The following is a 22,473-nucleotide window of genomic DNA, read 5'->3' as shown; positions in this document are numbered from 1 at the left end:
AAGTGTGAGCCAACTTAAGGCACTCACAGGCACTTGTGACAGCGTGTGAAATGTTCCGGTCAAAGGCTGTGCAGCGGCGCAGGGTATCGGCAGCCTCCTCGGAGGCCTATCTGCTGGGCTGGCAGTCGCCTGATGAGAGGGAGATGGTGACATGGGGGGAGGACGGGGGGCCGCTGTCATGTACACTTTGATTGGCAGCTCCTCTATCTTTTGTTGTCCCCGTCACACGGAGAGTCGGGTGGCTCCTGGAAGCATCTCACATCTTATCCTGTGCTCCAGAAAAAAAAAAAAAAAGCCTTGTCATGAACGAGTTTTTCCCAAACCAATGGGTAGATTTAAGGAGGAAGCAATGCTGGTACAGGTAGCTTATAGCAGTATCCATAAAGAAAAGGCTCCCAGCCGGGCGAGCGAAGGCAGGATGCATCCTGGAAAAGTCACACCTCCAGGGGAAAGTCACCGATTAGCCTCAAACACATGTTTCAGAGGAGGAGAAGACCCGCAAAGCCATGTGTGCACTGTGAGAGCATCCTAATTCTACACAGAAAAAAACCCTGAACCTGCACTCAAACTGGGTTTTTCTCAGCAGTGCAAAACCACTTCAACACTGTGTAGACTTAAAAGAAAAGATCAAATGTATGAAAATGTACAACCAGAGGAGAGGTGGGTCAGCTGGAAAAAGGATTTACTCGCTGTGTTTACCACATTGGAGGATATACACACCCTGCATGTTATGGAACAACTAAGAAAGACAGAGTGTTTGTATAGATTTATGTGTTCAGCACAAACTGAATAAGACTAAAGCTGATGGCAGACATCAAATTAAAAGGAAGTAATTAAGGTAATAAATTTTCAATGTGCACATTATCTACCAGCTATCACATTCTATAACGTGCAGTTTTTTTAATGTCTTACACTGAAGTGGAGTGCATTGCGTTGTAGTGGCGGTAGAGGGCGCTCTAACCTGCTGCAATACTGCAAAGTGCAGCGTTGTCGAGGCGGTTTTACTTTATATAGCCATAAATACTGCAGGAGCAGACGGGAAAAGCCTCGTTTTTGGTAAGAGGATGAATAAACCGGCATTACTTTCCTCTGCATTGAAATATCACTCATGGACGAGATTTAGTAACTGCGGCAGCAGAGGTGAAGTCTTTTAAAATGAAACTAATTGCTTAAAGTGATCTTTTTTATATTTTTATGTTTTAATTTTTCCCTTTTCCTACGAATTAAAGTCAAAGATTGATCCAGACTGACAGAAAACGCACTTGCGGCTGTTTTTTCGTCTTAAAGGTGGAGGAAACAAACAAAAAAAAGGTTTTAAAGCTTTAATGAAAGGTTGCCTCATGGCCAAAAATTCAAACAATCGTCCAAATTTGTGCCCAATTAGGAGCGAAATGAAATGGCACGGAGGCAGAGCGGGTCCTGATGTGAGATGAACTAATGACCGAGCTCATTAGAATATCTGTGCGGCTGCCTTTAATTAAAGCCGACCCCTGCTTTGTTTGCGCGCTGTAATGCGGTTTGTCTAAATGAGGCTGAATAGAAAGCCAGTATAATTCAAGTTTTGGGAGGAGGCGGAGGCGGAGGAAGAGGAGGAGGAGGAGGAGGGTGATAGTGGCTGCTCTGCTGGTGCTGGTGGGGTTTATTATACTATTGTCCGCCCCTTAATCCGGTTGGCTCAGAGACTGCCCGCAGGCCAATTTGTAAGTGGTTTGCGGAGCTGCCAATCAAAGCAGACATCCTCTCCTCAGGCTGTGGCTACGAAACATCTCAGTTGCTGTGTGGAGAGATTTGACGGAGGGATCCTCCTGTACATGGACCATCGCGGCCGCCCGCTCACACACAACACGCATGTAACGCATCGCTGAAGCCTCGGACGTACGCGCTGGACTAAACACGCATGTAAATATTTCCTCTTTGCATGTCAGGAGGGGAGGACCGAGTCGCCGGGTCCGCGGCTGATTGTCTTTTCTTATCGTTTGCCCCCCCTCCTATGTCACTCTAATTAATCGGAGGCATGTGGAATCGCACCAGGATTAGGAATTGCCTCTCAATAGTGTGTCTGCTGTTGACGTTATGGCCCAAGGTAAGAACGCTCCTGTTTTTTAATCATTATTATTATTAACCATATACTTTATCCCACATGATTGAATTTTTAAAAAAAAATATGTTCCCAAAAAATGACCATCGTTGGCTAAAAGTTGGTGGGCGTGGGCAGATGTATTTGCGCTCGTTTTTTTTTTTTTTTGCCTTTTTTATCCCGTATTAATCGATAATTGAATTACGCAGCCGTCAGTTTGTGCAGCATGTGATCGTGTTACCATGACAAGTCTTGAGCGTTTGATACAAAAAGCTATACTCTTCTCCATTTTTGGCGAAATTGCGGACTCCCATGCGTTCCTCTACCGGGAGAATCGGGCCTGGACCGAACAACTTGGAAGTTGCGTTGCATCAATTGGCCGCTGCAGTGGTTAATTTGCTGAGAGTAACCTGATTGTCTTAAAAAAAAAAAAAAAGGCATGGAACACTGGTGGGTGTTCACGTGCTCCATTCATAGTGCAACACATTATTTTTTGGGGGGACATCCACCTCGCGCGGTCAAGTAAAACCTTTTTAATATTGGTCTTAATTAAGAGTAAAACGCAGTTTGGCCACTCGCCCACGTTTACGCACCAGATTAACCTCGAGCTGTTTACGCGCGACTGTGCGTAATTTGGAGCTCTTCTTATTCTATTTATTTATTTATTTATTTATTTGAACGTGCTGTTTCCAGGTGGCCCAGTCGACCGGCTATTTCGAGCTGCAGCTGATCTCCGTGGAGAACGTAAACGGCGAGCTGGCGGACGGGGAGTGCTGCGACGGCTCCCGGAGCTCCGCGGACCTGCGCTGCACTCGAGACGAGTGCGACACTTACTTCAAAGTGTGCCTGAAGGAGTTCCAGACGGTCACCACCCCCGGCCAGTGCACGTTCGGAGCTGGATCTACGCGCGTTCTCGGTGGAAATACGTTTTCTTTCAGGGGCGCAAAGAACAACCCCAATAAAATCGACGATGCTGGGAAGATTTTGATCCCCTTCCAGTTCGCCTGGCCGGTGAGTGCCGCTTCTTTAACCCCACCCCCCCCCCCACCCCGTTATTGATCCGTTCGACCAGCTGCTGGACCCCTCAAGCAACACCACTCCAATTCTCTCTGTCATTCAGCATCACCTGCATCAGACCTGCTCGGTCAAAACGAAGCTTGTGATCTTTTATCTCTCCGGGAGTTAAACTGCAGCACACAGTGTTTAATTTCTTCTGTGACCTGCAGCTCAGATTTCACACTTTGATCACTAGAATGACAGCTAATAAGGAACTGTGTCCCAGAGCACAAACAAATCATAACTCTCCCTCAAATAGCTGATTTATTGCACTAAATTAAAACTACAACGTGAGCTCTTCATTTATGTTTACATGTGAAGTTAATGGAGTAAATAGTGAAACCATCAAAGCAGTTACAGACTCACTTTCTTATGAGCAACTTATTTAATTGCTTGTTTGTGTTTAAGAGGTGTAATTCAGTTAGTCTGATCTAAATATAACATTGTGTCACAGATTTTAAGCTGCATGATATGAGTTCAACATGTAATATTTTTTTCATGAATACACAAACGCTCCATTCAGCTCATGACCTTATTGTCTTTGAACCTTGATTTGTGCTTTCACATATCAGTGATCTTTCTGCTGTTGGACCTAATTTTAACCAGACATCACTGAGTCACATTTCTTATATCAACCACACATACATCTGTATTTTAAACTGGCCTTTAACAAGCGGAGTGGTTTGTTTATTTTGTCTTTCATCTTTTGTTAGAGTGAAATGCATACATGGATAATTTAATGTAGTTCAGTGAGTATATTTCCAGATGAATATGATGAATGATGATTTGATGATGACTGTATGTGCAGACTGATGTTCCTAATGACTAAGAGAAGGTACTGGGTCACATGCGTCTGCTCGGACCTTGTTAAATGAGGCTGCTGGACAGCAGCATCCTGTCCTTCTGAGAATTGAAACAACATCGGGGCTAAACGCTTGCATGCTTCATGAGTATCCAGTTGCAGCTCCAGTGTTTCGCAGTGTCATCTGGGTCATCTCTTCGACTTGCCCTGATATATGAGGATTGGCTTTGTTCCAGTGCACCAGTTAGCACTTGCCAAAACCATGATGGGGTGATTAGGCCGAGGATATGCTTTGAAATGTGGATCCTGGAGGGGAAGCTGCTACTTCTCAGATTGAGAAATGTTTTTTTTTTTTTTTTTTTTCATTTTGCTGACTCATGAAATTGTTGAAGGCGAATTACTTGTACTAATTCAGGCAGATGTCAGAATGACCTTTGCTTTATGGGAGCAAGGGGTGTGCATTATGGCCAAAAAACACAGTAACTTTTTAAAAAAAAAAAACATTTCTAATAGCGATTAGCTGATGTTATTGAAAATTTGATTTCTTAACATGCTGTTAAAATTGTCCTTGCTTACTGGTAAATTGTGCAGCAGTCAGGTGTTAATGTAAAGGATTGAAGAGGTGTCACTGATTTGTTGCACAAAGTGCTTCAATAACATTCTGCAAAACATCAGGTCTGGAACGTCCTGACCGTGTCAAGAAATGTAGATATTTCAGGACTTGTCCTGGACTGAAATACCTTGATCCTGCCTGGATGCGGTAGTCCTGGACCCCTCTGGATGGATTCATAGCTCATAGCAACTCAAAAAAGTCATATTATGATAACGGCTGGCTGACGCCAGTGGCTATGCTAACAAGCTAACGGCTGGCCTGGACGGCTTGATATTTCAGGATCTCCTTAAAAGATGTTGGGAAAGGGATAAAGCGCCTGGTCCTTGTGCTAGGGAGAGTGCTCGACCCGCGTTTGTTTTCTTTTCAAGATAGTATAGCTTGAACATTTCCGATATATCGCACACCTCTAGTGGAGGCTGTGATCCAAGAGCCTAAAACATGCCAAGGATTGAAGTTAAAGTGAAGCAGAGAAAATCCAACAAGCTCTCACAGGCGTGCAGGTGCGAGGTGCAGCCTGGCCGTGGTTTGATGTTTCAGCTCTTCACCATTGAAATGAGAAATAGGTGGCATAATGCCCCGAGTTTGAAATGTGTGTTCGGCTGCAGGAAACGACGCCTCTGGGCAGTGCTTTATTCTGTGCACTGCTGGCTGGTTTTGACACCTCTCTCTGAGCCCCCTCTCCTGCTGGGCAGAGCCAGAGGCCCCTGGGAGCCCCTCCAGGGCAATTAGGCTCATCTGACAGCAGACGAGTGATTGCCGATACGCCAGGCACACGAATGAGTCAGGTTTAAACAAACAAAAAAAGAAATCATAAGCACTTGCACTGGAGCACTTGGCTTCATAGCCAGCATGTTGTTGCTCCTGCTGTTCCAGGTTTCACTGCACTTTCAGAAAGTGTTGCAACAAAGAGGATTGAAACTTGGCTCTCGGTTTGATGTCGGTTTTAGGCCCTGAACGTCGACTGAATTTTGATTAAACCATAAAATGTTCATCATGCTTTCAGCTACATCTGACATGATCAGCAAATGGGCAAAAACATTTAACAATTTCACGCAATACAACCTAAGTTGTTTATAAATTTACTGCTAAGACTGGGAATGCTGTGGTGGGCTTCATGCCTCATAATTAAGATGATTGATAAACTAGTCTGTTAATTCATTTGTTTCTTTTAATTCAGTGATATTCGGATACTTGGATAGTGGATACCCTCAGTCTTTCTGTGTTCAGTTTACATTAACAGCTTGATTCTGATTGATTGGTGGCGTAAAGATGTGATTTACACTTTATATCTTTAAATCTTGAAGTATTTGAACCCCCCGGAGTCCAGTGCTGGGCTGTTTGACAGACAGCTGGAGGCAGAGGTGAAGAGGGATATTCTGGTGTGCTGTCCCTCTGTCAAGTGGCCCAGCTGATAACGGTGCACTATTCCAGTGCCAGATGTCACAACAAGCCTGCGGGGTCACTGGCTGTGGCGCGGTTGCTTTCCTCGCCGCAGAAACAAAGATGCACTGTGCGATTGGCCGTGTCGTCTGGCCACCTGCCCGTTTTACGACCCTATGTAAAGCAGCGAGGGCGAGAGACTCTTCTGTCATCTCCAGCCTCACATCAGCAGTGCTATAGAAGTGAAACCGTGCAGGAGCTGTTGGATCCCTGCACGAACATGGCTGGTTGAGGAACTTCCTAGCATAATTTTGGCAACATGTCTGAGCTGTGCAAGTGTGTACAAGTTACTCAAGTTGCAGAGACGTCTCAATCCAATGGTAAAGCCGTTGCACACGCAGTAATCGTTTTTTTTCTTCTTAACATTTAGATTAAAAGCCATGATTTTCTTTCTGACCTTGGTAGTCTGAGTTCTGAAAATACCAGTTTATTCTTCTGAATTTTCTGAACCGACCCTGAAACGGTTTGCATACGAGCGGTTTTCATCTCTCAGTGGAGTGCAGCGCAGTCAGGCTGGAGCAGTGAAAATCTGCGTTTCTGGGAAGGGCTGCTGTTTCTGTGAAGGAGCAGAGGCACCGGAGCTCCTTCCTCCTCTCCGCCCTCGGATCACCACGGCGGTGCCATGCAGTCGATATTAGCTGATTTTTACTCGGATTGCACGACGCCTCTCTACTCTTTGGAAACCTACCAGTGATTGTGTCTTGGCTTGTTTTGTTGTTTTTGTTTGCCAGTAAAGAAACGGACGACTGATGCTGCTGCCACCTCTGAGCTCAGCCTACACTCTCTTCACATTTGTGGATTTACAGTGTAATATTCCCTGCTGCTGCTGCCTCTTTTCTCATGGGCCTGCAGCCTTTTTTTGAAGCATTGCTCGTATTAGAATCTAAGCAGGAGTTTATATAGTTTACAGACATGAGAGAAGCAAAAAGGCATATAAACATATAAAAATGGACTATTCATAAAGTAGTAGTATCCCGGCCACTGGCATGAATGTGGCGTCGGTTCTCTTCAAAACCAAATGAAGCGTGCTTCCCCAAATGCTTTAATGTAATTGATGAGACATTAGGCGAGGAGGCTGAGGTGGGCTCTGAAGAATGGCCGTCAATCATTAACCCGGTTCAGCGGGAAGCCGACCAAGTCAAGGCCTCGTCCGGCCGGCCTGATTGAGTTTCCATTTCGTTGGCCCATGCTGCGTGTGCACTTCAGGAGGGAGGGCGAGCGCGGGCGGGCGGAGAGACGCTTCTTACTTCCATTTGATCGCTAATGAAATTGCCGGTGGAATTTCTCTGCCTCCCTTTCTGCGTCCGTCCCCGCCCTCCGGCTGCATCGTCCGGACGTCCGTTTGATGTAACCGTATCGGCCCTTCTCTCTCCCTCCGTTGGTAACTGGATGCATGTCGTTCCTCTTACAGCCGCCAGCCTCATCAAGTACCCTACATGTTGCGAGGCTGACTTGGAGCAATAGCTTTATTTTTTTTTATTTTTTTTTGACAGCCAGGATGGAGTATTTACAAGAGAACTAGCTGTTTAAACACGCAGCCTCTGGAGGGTAACTCATCCAGGGATACCGTGTGTGTGTGTCTGTGTGTGTGTAGCAGGCAGCTCTGTTTGGTCTGCTGATCATGCTCTCCCTCGGCGTGTAGTTAGTCTCACGTGGCTGATCGTCGCCGCTCTCATTCACATTCAGAAGGCTTTAATCTGCACAGACCTGCTGAGGATCGTTTTTCCTGGAGCAAACTCCCCGAAAATATTTGAATGATTCCAGCTCATTATTCAGTTTATGACTGAAACACACACTTTAATGCTTATAGCATTGTTCTGTGTATCGTTCATTGCCTAAATTACACGTGTGTGCAGTGGATCAAAATGCCAATAATTCCTGAAGGGGAGAGGCAAAATGTACATGATGCTGCTTGTGTGTGGAATTAAAAAAAAAAAAAAAAAAGCGGGGGAGCTGTGTGGAAGAAGTTCAGTCTTGGCTTATTTGCATACATCTGCACATCTGGCCAGTTGGAGCAAAGCAGAGGGGGATGATATGGATTTAAAGCAGGGACGATCCTGTCGGCTGAACAAAACGTTTAGGACCAGTTAAAAATAAAAAGAAAAGATGAAAGGAGTTAATATTCAGTTTTCAAAAGTGACATGGAGTTCTCTGTGCTGTTTGAGGATGAGGCCCTTCGTGCGGTGTTCTGTAGGTTCTCATTACCTTTCACTGTGTCGACTTCCTGAAACTTCCTGCTCTTCATGTAAGTTATATGGAATCAGAATTTGCATTGAGAAGCAGTATTACCTCTTCACAGCAAGTGGGATAAAAACCGAAAGTATTTACAGCAACAGGGATATTTTCCTGATGATAAATTGTGCTGAGCTCTGTGAATTTATTTCTCCAGCTCTTTTAGCCCATGATTATCCTTCTTTGTCAAACTCTCTGAGCTTGTTCTGCCTCTCGGTTTCTGACTTTCGCACCGCTGGTTGCAGCAGCTGTGGTTTGGTGCAGGTTATTATGCAAATGCTTGGGTTTAAGTATTTGTATATCGGTGTTAATATTCCTAACAGCCCATGTGCTACTTTTTTTTTTTTTTTCTAAATGAAGTTTGACAAACAGTGTTGGTTTATTGAGACATCGTGTCTTTGATCCGCAAACATTTTGGTTTAGAATTAGTATTCCTGTTGCCACCAATCAGAGGGGCGACGGTTTAACAGCTTAGCCAACCACTTGCACTTATCCTAACTATTGCAGTTTTTCAAAACTGAATCCAGCAGTTCACGGATTTTGTCTCATCACGTTTTTCCCAGCCAGCGGTTTAGATATTCTTAGCTCATGTGCTGAAATGAAGTTCTTGTTTGGCTGAGTCATAATTAGTTGGAAAGTTGATTGCAAAATTGTGAAATGCAGCCTCCCTGTTTATTCAGTCCAGCCAGATTTTGTTCCAATCTAACACTTCAAACCATGAGATTTGTTAACATGCTCTTTATCAATGATGGCAGCTGGGAGATTGGTGTAACGATTAAATGATTTTAATTGGGTGTCATCGGTGTGGTTTTTTTTTAGCAGTAGCTCTGAATGTTCTGTGGTAGATCTTACAAGTTGCCAACACCAGCAATAACCTGCCCCTCTGTGTTTGTTTAGAACTCATTTGTCAGCTTATACACCTTTTGGGACTGAACAGAATTTTGGAAATATTTAAAAATATCAAGTCAACTTTTTCTTTTTTTTTCTTGTTGTTTTTGGTCGTCTTCCATGCTAGCCTTTCAGTTTTTTTTGCAGATGAGAAAACAAGAACGGAGGAAAGAAATCAGGACCAGGAAATATGCAGATGGAATATAGTGCTTCCTAATCCGAGGAAAGAAACAGGATGTCGGCTTTATAAGTGGCTCGTTTATGCACTTTGGCTCATGTGCTATATATGTTCTCCCCTCTCTCCTTCCTTCTCTCTGCACTTAGCTGTGCTGTGGATACACACAGAAACACACACAGACACACACACACAGAGCCAAAGGCTAATGCAGGCTGCTCCGGTTAGCCACACCTGATACGGAGCTTGTCAGATCTGTTGCTAGGAGACAGCAGCATAGGCCTCTAGTAAACAATTATCCTCCCTCCCTCCCCCATCCATCCATCCATCCATCCTCTGCTCGTCCCAGGGCTGCCGCGTGGAGAAGCCACTCGCCTGAGTCTCACCTGTGATTCAGCTGGGCTCTGTATTGATTATGCCATCACCCCGTCAGCCTGAACTCCCCGAGGTGAGACGGCAGCTGTTCCTGAGAGCTGCCCTCCTGTAGGAGAGGGACTTGGTGTCTGATATTTGGATTTTGAGGCTGTCATCTGAAGAGTGTCCTGACAGAACTGCAAACAGGCTTTACTGTAGGGAAAAAAACCTGCATCGGGTGATAAATTTGTGATATATATTGTTTAAGCCCTGATTTTAGGGCTGCAGCTAACAATTACTCTATTTGAAGTGAATGTGTTGAGCTGGGAGATAAAAATCCAGAGAAAGGTGCACCTGTGTGAGAAAGAACACGTCGTCCTGCAGTCTGATGGTGGGAAGAGAGATCAGACCGGTCAGCATGTTGCAGGAAGTTCACAGTGAATTGTGGTTATTGATGGAAGGAAAAGCTTACCTTCAAGGTTTTTCCTTTTCATCTCCTCATAGCGGCTTCCTCTTGTAGTACATATCTGACGAGGAATAGGACTCGACTTTAAGCCACGTGAAAGGCAAGCAGAGCTTTACCACCGAATCAGGAATTTGATCCTGAATTTGAGTTTGAATAAAATACCTTATGAGCTTTGATTCATACATCTAGTTTTAACTGAAGTTTGATTTTTTTTTATTAACCTTTTAACCATTTCACACAAACTACATACATTTTGCCGTGTGTGTAATCTGTAAAGCGATCAAAGCTTCAAGATGAAATACTACATGCGGATTCTGTTCAATCAACACGCTTTGTGCTCTCGATCGAATCGTCGTCTCCACTCCTTTGAATCAAGAGAACCATCGTGGCTTTCACAGTCCCGCTCTGGTTCCTCCCCAAAAACACGCTGCACATTCTTGTGTCTTGTGAGTCTCCGTCCGTCGTCACAGAGTCCTAACAAACGCCTGCGTTGTTGTCGTCGTTCATCCACAAAGATGCGGTGCAGCATTTGAGTGTGTGATCTGGACGGCAGCCCCGCGGAAGCCCGACGCTGCCGTTACCATCTGACTCCGACTACAGTCTGAACATCACACAGATCTGCGCTGATGGCGGGGAGGAGGGAGCAGGGATTTCCTCTGAGGACACTTTGTTTGGTTCGTTCTGTAATTTCACGCAAAGAACAGCATGTACAAGTGGGAAATAACAGCTTCTCCGTAATTATTTAAAGGCTGTTTTCATACGTGCCGCCTCAGGGAGAGGATATGGTTTTATCCCGCTTGAAACAATAATTTTGCGAATGAACAGGTTTTTTTTTTTTTAGGATGAGCCTCTTTACATTCTTGGAGTAGTTTGAACACAACATGCCATGTAGATTTCGACATTATTTGTGTGATCATACGGTGCTGTAAGTAGACTGTGAGTGTGTTTTTATCAAAATTGACATTTTTAGTCCGTGTTCAGACATGCCAGGGTCCTTCCTTAATTACATACCTTAAACCTGCATATCTGCACTGTACGTCAATGTTTAATTAAAGCAATTATATCTTACGCTAACCTTCCAGTTATTTTTGTCCAACACAGCATTAACTAGTGATAGAAAAATAATTGAAATATTTGTGTCTTTGCCTTGCAGTCACATTAGGTGTCGTTTCACTCACAATTCATCCGGACTCTCACAGCTGTGCTCTCGGTATGTCTAGGTTAAGTATCCTTTTGTGTTTTGTGAATCAAAAAGCTTCTTTGCGTTCTGTCGAACTGAGGAAGTCATAAGCATCTTTGTATTTTTAACTTTCGGTTGTGAATAGTGGAAATGCTGCTTGTGGGAGTTAAGCTTGAGTCCTTCACAACAAGTCTTTGGTTTTAAATGTTCTGAGAAACATCCTGCAGCCCCGATGCATGAAAACAAACTCGTCTTCTTTTAGGTGAGTTTAAATCACAAATTGTCAATATGATTTTTGTTTTAGAGGTGTAAACCACTAATTAGTTGATTGGGATCACCTGATGTGGGGTTGAGCAGCACCAGTCTGCTCGTGGTTTATAGTGGTGATGAAGTCTTTCTGTAAGGGTAGACGGTAGTATTCAGCATTGAGCAAATGGAAATGAACAAGAGCCGACTCCATGAAGGATTTCATCCCAGGTCTTGAGACCTGCATGAGCCCCGGCGTTGTGACATTTCCCTGTGGGCGTTTTCATAACTGTGTTTAAGAAGCGAGTCTGAGGAGCCTCCTGTGGTTTTGAACTCGTGGGACACATGAGGAAACTCACCCTTTGATTATGTCTGAAGTATTTCAGCTGCAGTTTTTAGTTTTATTTTGAAATGGTGCGCCACAGCTAATTTATCATATCCACCATGGTTTGTAAAGTTTACTGTGCTGCAAACACATGATTTGTATTTTTTGTTCCATAGTTATGTTGCTGTCATTGTGACACAATTCTGATAAATTGATCTCTGGTTGATAATATTTTATTTGTATGACGCTTTTCAAAATACTCCAGATGCTGGCGAGGTAGGGTCTCGCTTCATTTAACATTCGTCTTCTCTTCACTCTAGTAGAGGCTCTTTATCAACTTTACGTGGCTTCCGACCACATGTGACTGCTCAGTGGATCAGAGAAGTGTACCGAACGTGGTTTAGATGAAATGTTATCTGGCAGACGTGAGTTGAGACTCAAAGCATTGCTGTTGGATTGATGCTGTTGAAATATTTGAAAATCATTATTTGAAGATAATGAGTTCTATTTTTATTAAAATCAAGAGGAAGACTATGGAATGAGTGCTGTGGTCTATACTGTCTCCCTGTTAGAGCTGCTGCTGAGTAGTTTATGCTTCGCTGTTGGTGAAAATAGACACATGCTGGTAGGTGTCTTCCATATGTTTCTGCTTAATAAAAATAAAGCAACAATAAAAATTATGTTAATGCCAATATTAATGAGCAAATATGCAAAGACACAAGTTTGGATTTCCAATTGATTAAAAATAGTGCTGTGGCTGGTGTGGTAATAAAATCTGAGGCTTATTGGAACAAAAAAAGGTAGATTCATTTTACTGCAGTTGACTTGTCAACAATAACCAGTAAGAGGTTTAGCAAAGACGCTGCTGGAATCCGGGTACAATGAAGGAGCAAAATTACCTGTACAAGATTAAAAACTTGTCTGAAATGAATCCCAGGATGTGTGAATCTGAGATGAGCAGTTTTGAGTGGCAGAGTGTTTAGAGGACAAGTTAACTACTCCTAATTAGAAGTTTTGTTTATAGCTGACAGATTAGATTCCAGGAACCCCCCCCCCAGTGTCTGTGTGCATGTTTCTGCGTTGAAGCATGTGACGAACACACTGTACGTGTGTGTGTGTGTGTGTGTGTGTGTGTGTAAGAGGGGCTCGCTGTATCCCCTGCCTCCTCTTATAAGGACGCTGTGCAGGTGCCAGAGGCTCCTAGTGGGGGTAATTACAGCATGTCATTACATGGGCAGTTAAATTGTCACTGTACTGTTGAACCTGTTTGAAATGATAATGCCTCTCTGCTGGAGGCGGTGCTGCATCGCTCTCCAGGCAGGCGCCCCGGCGCTTTGGTTTCTGAAGCTTTCTGCCTCTCTACCTCTCACACCTTTGCAGGTGCTTCAACACCAAAGGAAGTCAGTCACAATGATCCATTTGTATGGGTTAATTAAGCATGAACCATTTGTTAGAACCCCCCCCTTTTTTTTTTTTAATTTGGTGTTAATTGCGTCTTGACACACATTATGTGCGTTGTTTCTCTGAATGTCTTCCAACTAGTATTTTCAGATGTGGTGCAGCTATGATTTGATCCCAGAGCCACGTGCACTTGACCGACTGAATGAGCTCGTTTTGATCCATTCTATTTTACCTCTTCATTCTGCTTTTTCTTTTACCAAGCCAGAAATTCAAACCCTCGCTCCCATTCTGGCATTGTGTCTCATTCATCTCCGCATTTCCGTTGGCATTCGAGTAGTTGTAACCTCATGAGTGTCTTCACGACCCGCCTGAGGTAGGAGTGTGAACTCAATTACCCTTTGCATGTAAAGGTGAGTGTGTTGATGTTTGTCTTGCGTGTTGTGTATTCCTGGATCATGCTGCTCAATTAGCGCCAGGAGGGGAGGAGTCTGTTGTATTGGAAGTGAATGGGTAATGACCCTGTTGGCATAGTAGCGACACGCTCAATGGGCCGTGTGTGTGCGTGCGTGCGTTTGTGTGTGCGCTCACACAGCCGGTGTACACCGGTCGGCCAAATGCCTTGTGTGACATTTCTCGGCACATGACTCCGGCAGCAAACTGCATGCAGAACTTCTCTCCACCCAGAGAGATGCAACCGATCAGAGTGCGTCAAAGGTTAATTTCCTTAATTGAGCTAAATATTGCAGCCATATTTTGATGCAAGTTTACTTTTCGATTAAGTATTCCTCCCAAAAAATTGATAGGAGTTTGGTGACGTAATGTTCCAGCTCTCAAATCAATCTGTTTTCAGTGTTGAGATGCTGAACCTGACCTCAGCTGCACCCTAAAACTAACCTCTAATCCCCAGAGTATTACTACATATGGATCAACACGATCTTATGTCATTTTTTTGAAGAACATGTTTTGGAGCTTGAGTTGTCTCTGCCTTGAATAAACGAAAGATGCTAATGTTCAGTGTGGATGTCAAAGGGTCAAAAACCGTCCAGCCTCTCAGCCTGCCAACATCACCGCCACACATGCAAGGATTTTGCCACCGGAGGTCTTTGATCCCTGCTTCTGAACAGATTGAGGAGCGAGACCCCGCAAGATTTACATTTGAGTCTCCCCTCTTGACAGAAGTGGAGCTGTTTCAGCTTATGGATGCTTTTTTTTTTCCCCTCCTCCCTTTGAGAAGCATTTACCCCTAACCTCCATATCTTAACTTGCTCCTTCCCAACTGTTTCCCAAATATTTGCGGGTGTGGTCTTAGTTTTCTAGATTCGGACACCCTTTTTTCAGAGCCGACTGTGCTCCACGGTTGTAAAATTCAGTTTTCCACCACTTCTTCCGAGTGAGCTCCTTCCTGCTTCACTGTCTGCTGGAATAGTGTGAACTCGGCCCAAGTAAAAACCAAAAGCTGGGATTGACATCACAGATTAATGAAGATTACATGCAGCGATTACCGGCCACAGCCTGAATCGTGATGACCTGACGTCCCATCAGAAGGCAATAAATCAGGAGTTGTCAGTGGAAGTCCCTGCGGAGGAGGCGGGGATGTGGAGGTGGATATTCGGGTCACTTCTAGGTGACATGGGAAACAGAAATAACTCAAGGTCACACACTTTTTTTTTTTTTTTTTTTAATAGATTTTAGCTTGTGAGTTTTACAACTGCTTCATGAAAGTTGGAAAACCATCTCGTAAGAAAGATCTTCAAAGCTCAATCAGCTTCTGGCGTCCCAAAGAGGCAGAAATGAGTCAATCAAAGCTTAATTCTACAATGGAGACACACCCCCTTCAGGGATACTCAATCGCTGGTGGACTCGGATCTTGCATGGGATTACACACCAGGCCTGGATCTCACATTCTTGGTATTCTTCAAATGCAAACATGCACATCACACCACATGCAGAGGGCTGACCCCTCTTTTGAAAGAGAAGCGTGCAGATCCCATGCTTAGTGACCCCAACCTGCCCCGGCTTCCACTTCCCACTGCCACCTCTCTCTGTTCTCTCCGCCTTTTTTTTTTTTTTTCTATTTCAGCGGCCACTTTCCACTTACCCATCCACCCTCTCATCTGGCGTGGGAACCTTCACCTGTGGCTCTCCCCATACGTCCACCGCGACCACCGGGGACCTCTCCTGCCTCCATTAAGCGTTGCCACTTGTGATGGATGATATCGAGAGCAACTGGGATCCGGACCATTTCCACACCACATGTTGCCAGGATGACATTTGTCTCCTCGTTACATGACACAGAAACATCCTTTTTCGCCATGCCCCCCCCCCCCCCTTCTTGACTTGGAAACTAGGATTTCTCTGAGTAAATCCTCTAATCCAGCAGGGTAAGGGCTGGGCTTGGGTTTTGGAGATTTGACTGACGGAGGATTCTTCATAGTCTCTGATTTCGTGCCGCCGAACGTGGCCGACGAGCGTTTTGGGTCGGGAAAGAGGAGACGTTAATGAAATTAGGATAAGCGCACAGTTGGGCGTGAGATCAGGAGCCATTGAAGAACTTCAGGCGGCTTGTTTTGACTTTGCCCATGCGGCTGTCCTGCTCGGGCTCAGTGGCACACATGCTGACACTAATTGTCCCCGTGCTGACTGTGTGTCTTCATGGACAATGGTTTTGATTGGAATGGGGGTGAGTTACGGTGTTGGGACAAGGGTCTTTGTTCAGTAGCCTTTCCCCCCGTCCCTCCCCCACCCTTCCCCTTTATCCCCCTGCCCATCCATCTATCTTGTTCCAACCATTTGAGCAGCTGTCACTTAATCCAGCTAATCAGACTGGGATGGTCTGTGGGAAACCAGACTAGTCCGAGGCTTTGCTCATCAACATACACTGACTCAGGGGACTATTTACCCAAACGTTTACACCACGCAGGCATGCAAGCAAGCCTGGATTTGACGTAAACCCCGAACATCACAGGTCACAGTATGGCCACCTGTTCATCCGCTGATCTTTGCCTCTTCCTCACGACGAGGGTCGACTGTTGCGTAACGTCAGGAGTTGGAGGTGCTTCGTTTCAAAGATCTGCAGTAATTCATGCGTGCGCTGCCACTCACGGGTCCCTTGTGTGCATTGGCATACGTGCACACCCACCCACATGCTCAGACTGGGGCAGCCAGCCCACCCTTTTGTGGTGGGGGGAGGGGGGATGGGTGGAAAGGTCAGAAGCCGAGCTACATGTCGTGGGATGATCCACGTTCATGTCAAATAATCCATCTTTGTGGCTGCATCTGTTGTGCGTCTGCAGTTGGATGGGTTGGCAGAGCTTCCGGCAACAACTGCCCCCCCCCCCCAGTACCCCCCCACCCCCCCACATGTCCTCTGCTGTAACTGCAGTTTTCCATCTCTTCGTGCTAGTTCCTTTCGGCTTCGCATCCACCTGAAGGTGCGTGCCCGTGCACTTGTGCCGAAGTACCCCCCCCCCCCCCCCCCCCCCCCCCCCACCCCCACCCTGCCCCGTCATCCTCCGTCCCTTCTCCTGTTACCGCCGGCCGTCCACAACAACACTCCCCTCCCCTTCCTCCCACCACCACCCACAGCCAGACAAGCCTTCTTAATCCCACCGCCCAGCAGCAACCAGCCGCCCGGCTTGTTGGTCCCCCAGATCAACAACACAGACTGACACACACACACACACACACACACACACACACACACACACACACTCTGCAGTCTTCTCCTCCCTGTGATTTCTGCTCGCCGTTTCATTCATGCAATCAACATTCCCCCCCCCCCAAATACATGTTAATGCCCCCCGGCCCCTCCACCCCCCCCACCCCCAGGCCAAGTTCCCATCAATGACATTACACTAGAGGTCACAGCAGTCACACCGACTACTACAACTGTCACTGCTGGTGACGTAATGAGTGCTATTTAGGTCAGCTGGTTGCCTAGCAGTGTGCCCTGCAGCACACCGGCTAGATTACGCCTCTGATGCCTGGTTTGCTTGGGTGTGTTTGTGCAATTTCAAACTCCTGTCAGCTCTGCAAAAATGTAAGTTGTTTTTTTTTAAGACTATACTTGCAAAGTGTGCAGCATTTACCTTTTTTTTTTTTTTTTTTTTTTTTTTTTAAGCACAAAATATAGTTTGACATTTTGGTTGTTGTTAAGAAAATGGTTGAATTTAAAATTCCTTAGCTGGAGTTATTACACTAACTTCTATCTTGAATGGCAAAATATCTGTTTTTTAGCAAACAAGTTTATAAATGAACATCCTTCTTATTGAACTATAAAGCCAATCTACAGATGAATCGCTAAGAAAACCATTGATTCTGGCCTCAAACATCGAGCTGAAGGAAAAAAACATAGCTATAAAATGGTTAAATGAAAGTCATATTTAAACAGATATTACTTGCAGGATATGTTGAGAGTGATTATTTAAATGAACATACTGTTTCACCAGAGTAAACTGTACAACTTCAGCTGTCCTGGTCAAGTGTAAAGCAAAACTATCTGGTGTGAAACCAGATAATCCCCTTAGCTGCTGCTTTACCTCTCTGTCTGACAACCAAGGACAAAGCCACTTCATCTCACCCAGCTAATATTGGCAAAGTCACCTTCCTAATGGGCATCACACCTACTGAGGCTTTATTTTCCCGAAAAAAAAAATATATAATTGAAAGTCAACCCATTTCCCTCATTAATTTTTTGCTCAAATGACTGTTTTTTTCTAATAAACAACTCATCTGCTTTTATTGGATTTATGTGAAGAAAAAATCTTGACTGTTTGATCAGCTTCTTAAATTCCTTCCAGATGCGTTGGTTAAGTTCAGTTCAGAATCGGTGTACAGACGACAGCACTTGTCTCAACAATCTGAAACATAACTTTAATGCAAGTTCTTTACACGTTTTAAACTGCTTTTTCCCCCAAATGTTGCTGTAACTTGTGAGAGTGAGACCAGACAGCCAGACGCTGGAGATATCGAACGTAATGTTTCATTTTGAGCCCAACAATATTTCTCAATATTTTTTTTTTCTGGTGCCCATTTGGTGTGTAGTTTCAGATCGCATGTCTCCGAGCTTTGTGGAACAGTCAGTCCGAATTCCCTCGTTCCTTCTGTCAAAAGATCTGTTATACTCTCAGTTTTTTTCTTCCTTCCATCTGCAGCTCCATATTAGTTTTTTCCCCCCATTGCTCTGACGATAGCACGAAAGTATTAACAAGCACAGCCTCTGTGTGCCTCTGCAGCCTTTTCCCCAGCTGACCTCTGTGATCGATTTCTGTATCAGAGCTGCAAAGCCTCACTGACAAGCCAGCAGGGGTGTGCACGTGCAGGTTCGCACTCCTGCGCCGCTGGCACAACTGAGCCAGAGAAACGTTGCTACATGCCAGGCATTTTGATGCACTCCTCTCGCATCCTCCCTCCTCCTCCTCCTCCTCCTCTTCCAAGCCGCGCCGCCTCCCTTGGCTTCATCCCACAGTTGTGCTCCGCTGTGTTTTTCGCTCGCGCTTCTGAATCATTGGGTTTCGCGGACGGCGTAAGTCAAGCCGGCCAAGTTGCAAATGAGACTCTGTAGTAGCAACGGAATCGATTTTTGCATCATCCCTGTGTGTGTTTGTGTGTGAGTGTGTGTGCTGCTGATGTCTGTATAGAGTATGCAGGCTAAATTTAGCTTTTTGTTTGTGATTATCATTGTAGTGAATTTGGGCAAATTGCAGATGATACTTAATTGATAAATTATCTTCTAATATTCAACAAAATGACATCATTTGAACAAAAAAAAGGACTTTTACCTTCTGGGCATTTTTAATCTACTTTAGATTGTTTAAGTTTGTGTTATTCCCCATGAAATTCACTGCACAGACAGGGTAACATGTTTACTTTAATCATGTGAATCATGCTTGACCTGATGTTGGAAAAGCAGCATTACTGTTCATAAGTTAAAACAAGTGCATAATTTGTCCAAAAGTCACAAATGACTAATTTCTGTGTTTTCCTTTGTTTTCAGCGGGGGTACACATTGATCGTAGAGGCCTGGGACTGGGACAATGACACGCGGAACTGTAAGTGGCATCTTTACATTATAAATGTGTGAATGATTTCCCCCTAACCCTCAATTTACATTTTTTTATTTTAGAAACTCCGTCTTGTTGCACATTTACATACAAAATATCTGTAAATATTTGTTTCTGCTTCATTGTGAGCAAAATAAAGTTCCAGCTGGAGCATTTTCACCTTCAGCTTATGCCCACATGGAAGCCCAGCAGTTGAATCAGTCGTGCCTCAATTTATATTTTAATTATGGTGCAAATTAAACATTTAGTTTTGCAAGTGTGACATGACCGCTGACTGACAATATTTCAGAGCATTTTTGCAACACCTGTATTTTTTTCCTCATGTAGCCTAACGCAGTGCTGCATATCCATCTTTCTTTTATGAACCAAGGTGCCATTTGATATAGTACATTTTGAATCTATACAATGATATAATGTAATATTTGGGAGTTTGCAATAATTGGATTTCTTGTCTGTGAACTTTGTGAAAATGAATGCATGTCTCCGCTCTTGCTGAATCAATGCATGGATGGCAGATTTGTCTTTAATATCATTTAGCGTTGCACTGTCATACATTTAAAATACAGAAAATGTGTGCAGCCGAGGATTTTTCTCTTGGAAAAACACCTAAAATAAAGCCCTGAGTTCACATGTATTCATTAAATGTTAGCCACTTAGAGCCATGCTTGATGCTGTTGGTCACATTCAATGTGACACATTTTAGTTGTGTAACAGTATATTGTAATGTAAACAAATCAGCAAACCGTTTCAGCTTTATCTGTAAAATTTCACTAAAATCACATTAGAAATTATAGTGATAGTATTAACAATTCTTAAAGATCCCTTATGGTATAAAGTGTGTAGAAATAATTAAAACACGTGCTGAAAATGATATACGCACAGGTTTTGGCTCAATATTTTAACTATGCATGAAAATAAGCCTCATTATAGATTGAAGTCCAGGTGATTATTTTATCGGCCAGTCATGTTTTGGTGATTTTTTTTTTTTTTTTTTTTTTTTTTTTCTTTTAGCACCGTGCTTGAGCAGCTCCAGCCGTCCTGAAACTAAAAATAAAATCAGCTGATATCGATCAGTCATAATCATGTGCCTCTTTATGCAACGTCTCAATCCTGTGGCTTCAAGCAGTTTGTGCTCAATTCAAAAATGTAGAATTTTGACATGTAAACATTAAGTATGAGGAAAACTAAGATCAGTTTTTGAAATCACCTCAGTCATAAATCTCAGCGCTGTCACCCCTCGTCGTTGGCACAGGTGATACTTCATGATCACTAATGAGCCGTTTATTAGCCGTTCCTCACGCCGAGGACTCGGTCCCGCTCTGCTCCGCTGGCCGCGGCGGCCACTTGTGACCAGCTGTATCCTGTTTTCCTTGGGTTATGTCCGCTGGGTGGACTCCTGTTCGGCCTCCTTTTTCCCGTCTGAGCGGTGGCTCAGTCTGGGAGGAAGAGGACCCATTGAGCGCTGCAACGTCTGAACCTTTGATCTGTGGAGACGGTGGCACTTTTCATGATCCAGTCCCTCGCTCCGTTCTACTCATGCTGGAATGTGCATGAATTCATTTATCTTATCTTATATACATAAAGTCCTCGCTTGTTCGATCTTGGCTTTTATTTATATGAGCTCATTGCATCCTGTTTTGTCCATAACATCAAACACACTTCCAGTGGTGAACGCAGACAATGGAGAAGAAATAGATTTTGACATCATGGACTCGCGTTGCCCTGTGTGGTCTCCTGTTTCTGAAGAAGTGGTGAAAACCGTTTGGAGCAATTAGTCCTTTCTGACAGCTCTGAGGCTTTAATGTGACGTTTGAGAATCAGTCCAGTTGGTTTCCTGCCAGCCCACTTGCACTTCACTCTCAGCCAAAGTGCTGTAAAGAAGCAAAATAAATTGCTTTCTGCTCCAAGGATACACGATGCAAACACTTCTTAATGGGCTGTCACAGAAATGACTTCAGAGATTTTTTTTTTTTTTTTTCCTGGTAAATTTCAGGCTCAGGCATGTTTTATTAAATGTTCTATTGAACTCTTTTAAAAAAGCTGAACCGCATCAGCTGACTTTGACCTTAATGTCATGGGTTCAGCAAACACAAACGTCTGGAACAAATGCTTCTTTCAAACTCGGAGGAAGATCACAAGAAAGCCCGCATGTAGCAGCTTGTAGGTCACAGTTACGGCGAGGATTGTTGCCTTTGCCCTGCAGGTGGGTCACTTTTATTTATTTAGTCGTTTTCAAACTGTTGTAAAGCATCTCAGAAGTCGTAATGGTACAAATCAAGATTACAGCCTGTGCACTGGCACTGTTGTATTGTAGTGTAGTTTACTGGAAGTAAAATGACTTTAAGTATTTCTTTAGGCTGGATTTGGCCTGGTTTGTTGCTTCTCTCTATCCCACACAAATTTCACCATTGGTGAGCTTTTCTAGCTAAATCAAGAAGGAAGCTGTTGGAGTTGGTAAGAGTTCCAACTTCCTCTCTACTTTTCAGTATCCTGAAACAAGACACTTTATAGAAGTCTCTTACCACCCCACAGCAACTTGATGCTGTTGCCAATTTTTAGATGAAATGCTGAATGTCCTGTCCATTTAGAGCAAAAACACTTGCATTAGGATCTGCAGATATTTACATTCCTCTCTACCTTTTTTTGTATCTGAACTGGAAGCAGAGCTTTCAGTGATTTTTTTTTTTTTTTAAGACCATTTTAAAGATGTGAAGTTGAAATGTCGTCAGCTTGGGGCTTGCCGATGTGTTGAAATTCCCTATCAAAAAAAAAAAAAAAAACTGGCATAATGATTAATGAAAATGTGACCTTTAAATGAGTATAAAGTGTCACTAAACTGTCTTTGACACCACTGGCTTCAACCCCACAATCATGAATTCTCACTTATGTTGTGCAGCTGGTGGTTAATAAAAGTGTTTGCGTTGCAATTTGTCAGCGAGTTTCACCCAAAATTGCCTTTGTGGCTGAAGTTTGAGAAAATAGTATATATATGAGATTTATTTTAATTCTTGTCCAAAGTGAAAGTTTTTTTTAATTACTTTAAGGTTAACTTTCATTTTTCTGGACGACTGACTTCTGAGGGGAAAACTGAGTCCAGTTGTGTATTTCCATGTTTACATCGTGTCTGGTTAAAAAAAAAAAAAAAAAAAAGAACCA

The 22,473-nt window shown here is 43.9% G+C and overlaps 1 protein-coding gene across 3 annotated transcripts in view; it reads left to right on the top strand.

Annotated features, from left to right (window-relative positions):
* The first annotated feature begins 1,717 nt into the window (after nt 1–1,717).
* jag2b (jagged canonical Notch ligand 2b) overlaps nt 1,718–22,473 on the top strand; it is a 42,927-nt gene continuing 22,171 nt past the window's right edge. The window contains exons 1-4 of one of the 3 annotated variants that reach the window (XM_030110014.1): nt 1,718–1,899; nt 2,013–2,083; nt 2,771–3,088; nt 19,251–19,305. In XM_030110014.1, the coding sequence (XP_029965874.1) occupies nt 2,015–2,083; nt 2,771–3,088; nt 19,251–19,305 (442 nt within the window). In that variant the 5' untranslated portion in view covers nt 1,718–1,899; nt 2,013–2,014. Of the gene's footprint in view, nt 2,084–2,770; nt 3,089–19,250; nt 19,306–22,473 lie in introns of all 3 variants that reach the window. The other 2 variants (XM_030110013.1, XM_030110016.1) reach the window with 2 other exon arrangements.

This window comes from Salarias fasciatus, chromosome 15 (assembly GCF_902148845.1).
Source record: "Salarias fasciatus chromosome 15, fSalaFa1.1, whole genome shotgun sequence".
Lineage (NCBI taxonomy): Eukaryota > Metazoa > Chordata > Actinopteri > Blenniiformes > Blenniidae > Salarias > Salarias fasciatus.
Note: the sequence above shows the minus strand (reverse complement) of the source record. Positions and strands in the feature narration are given on the sequence as shown.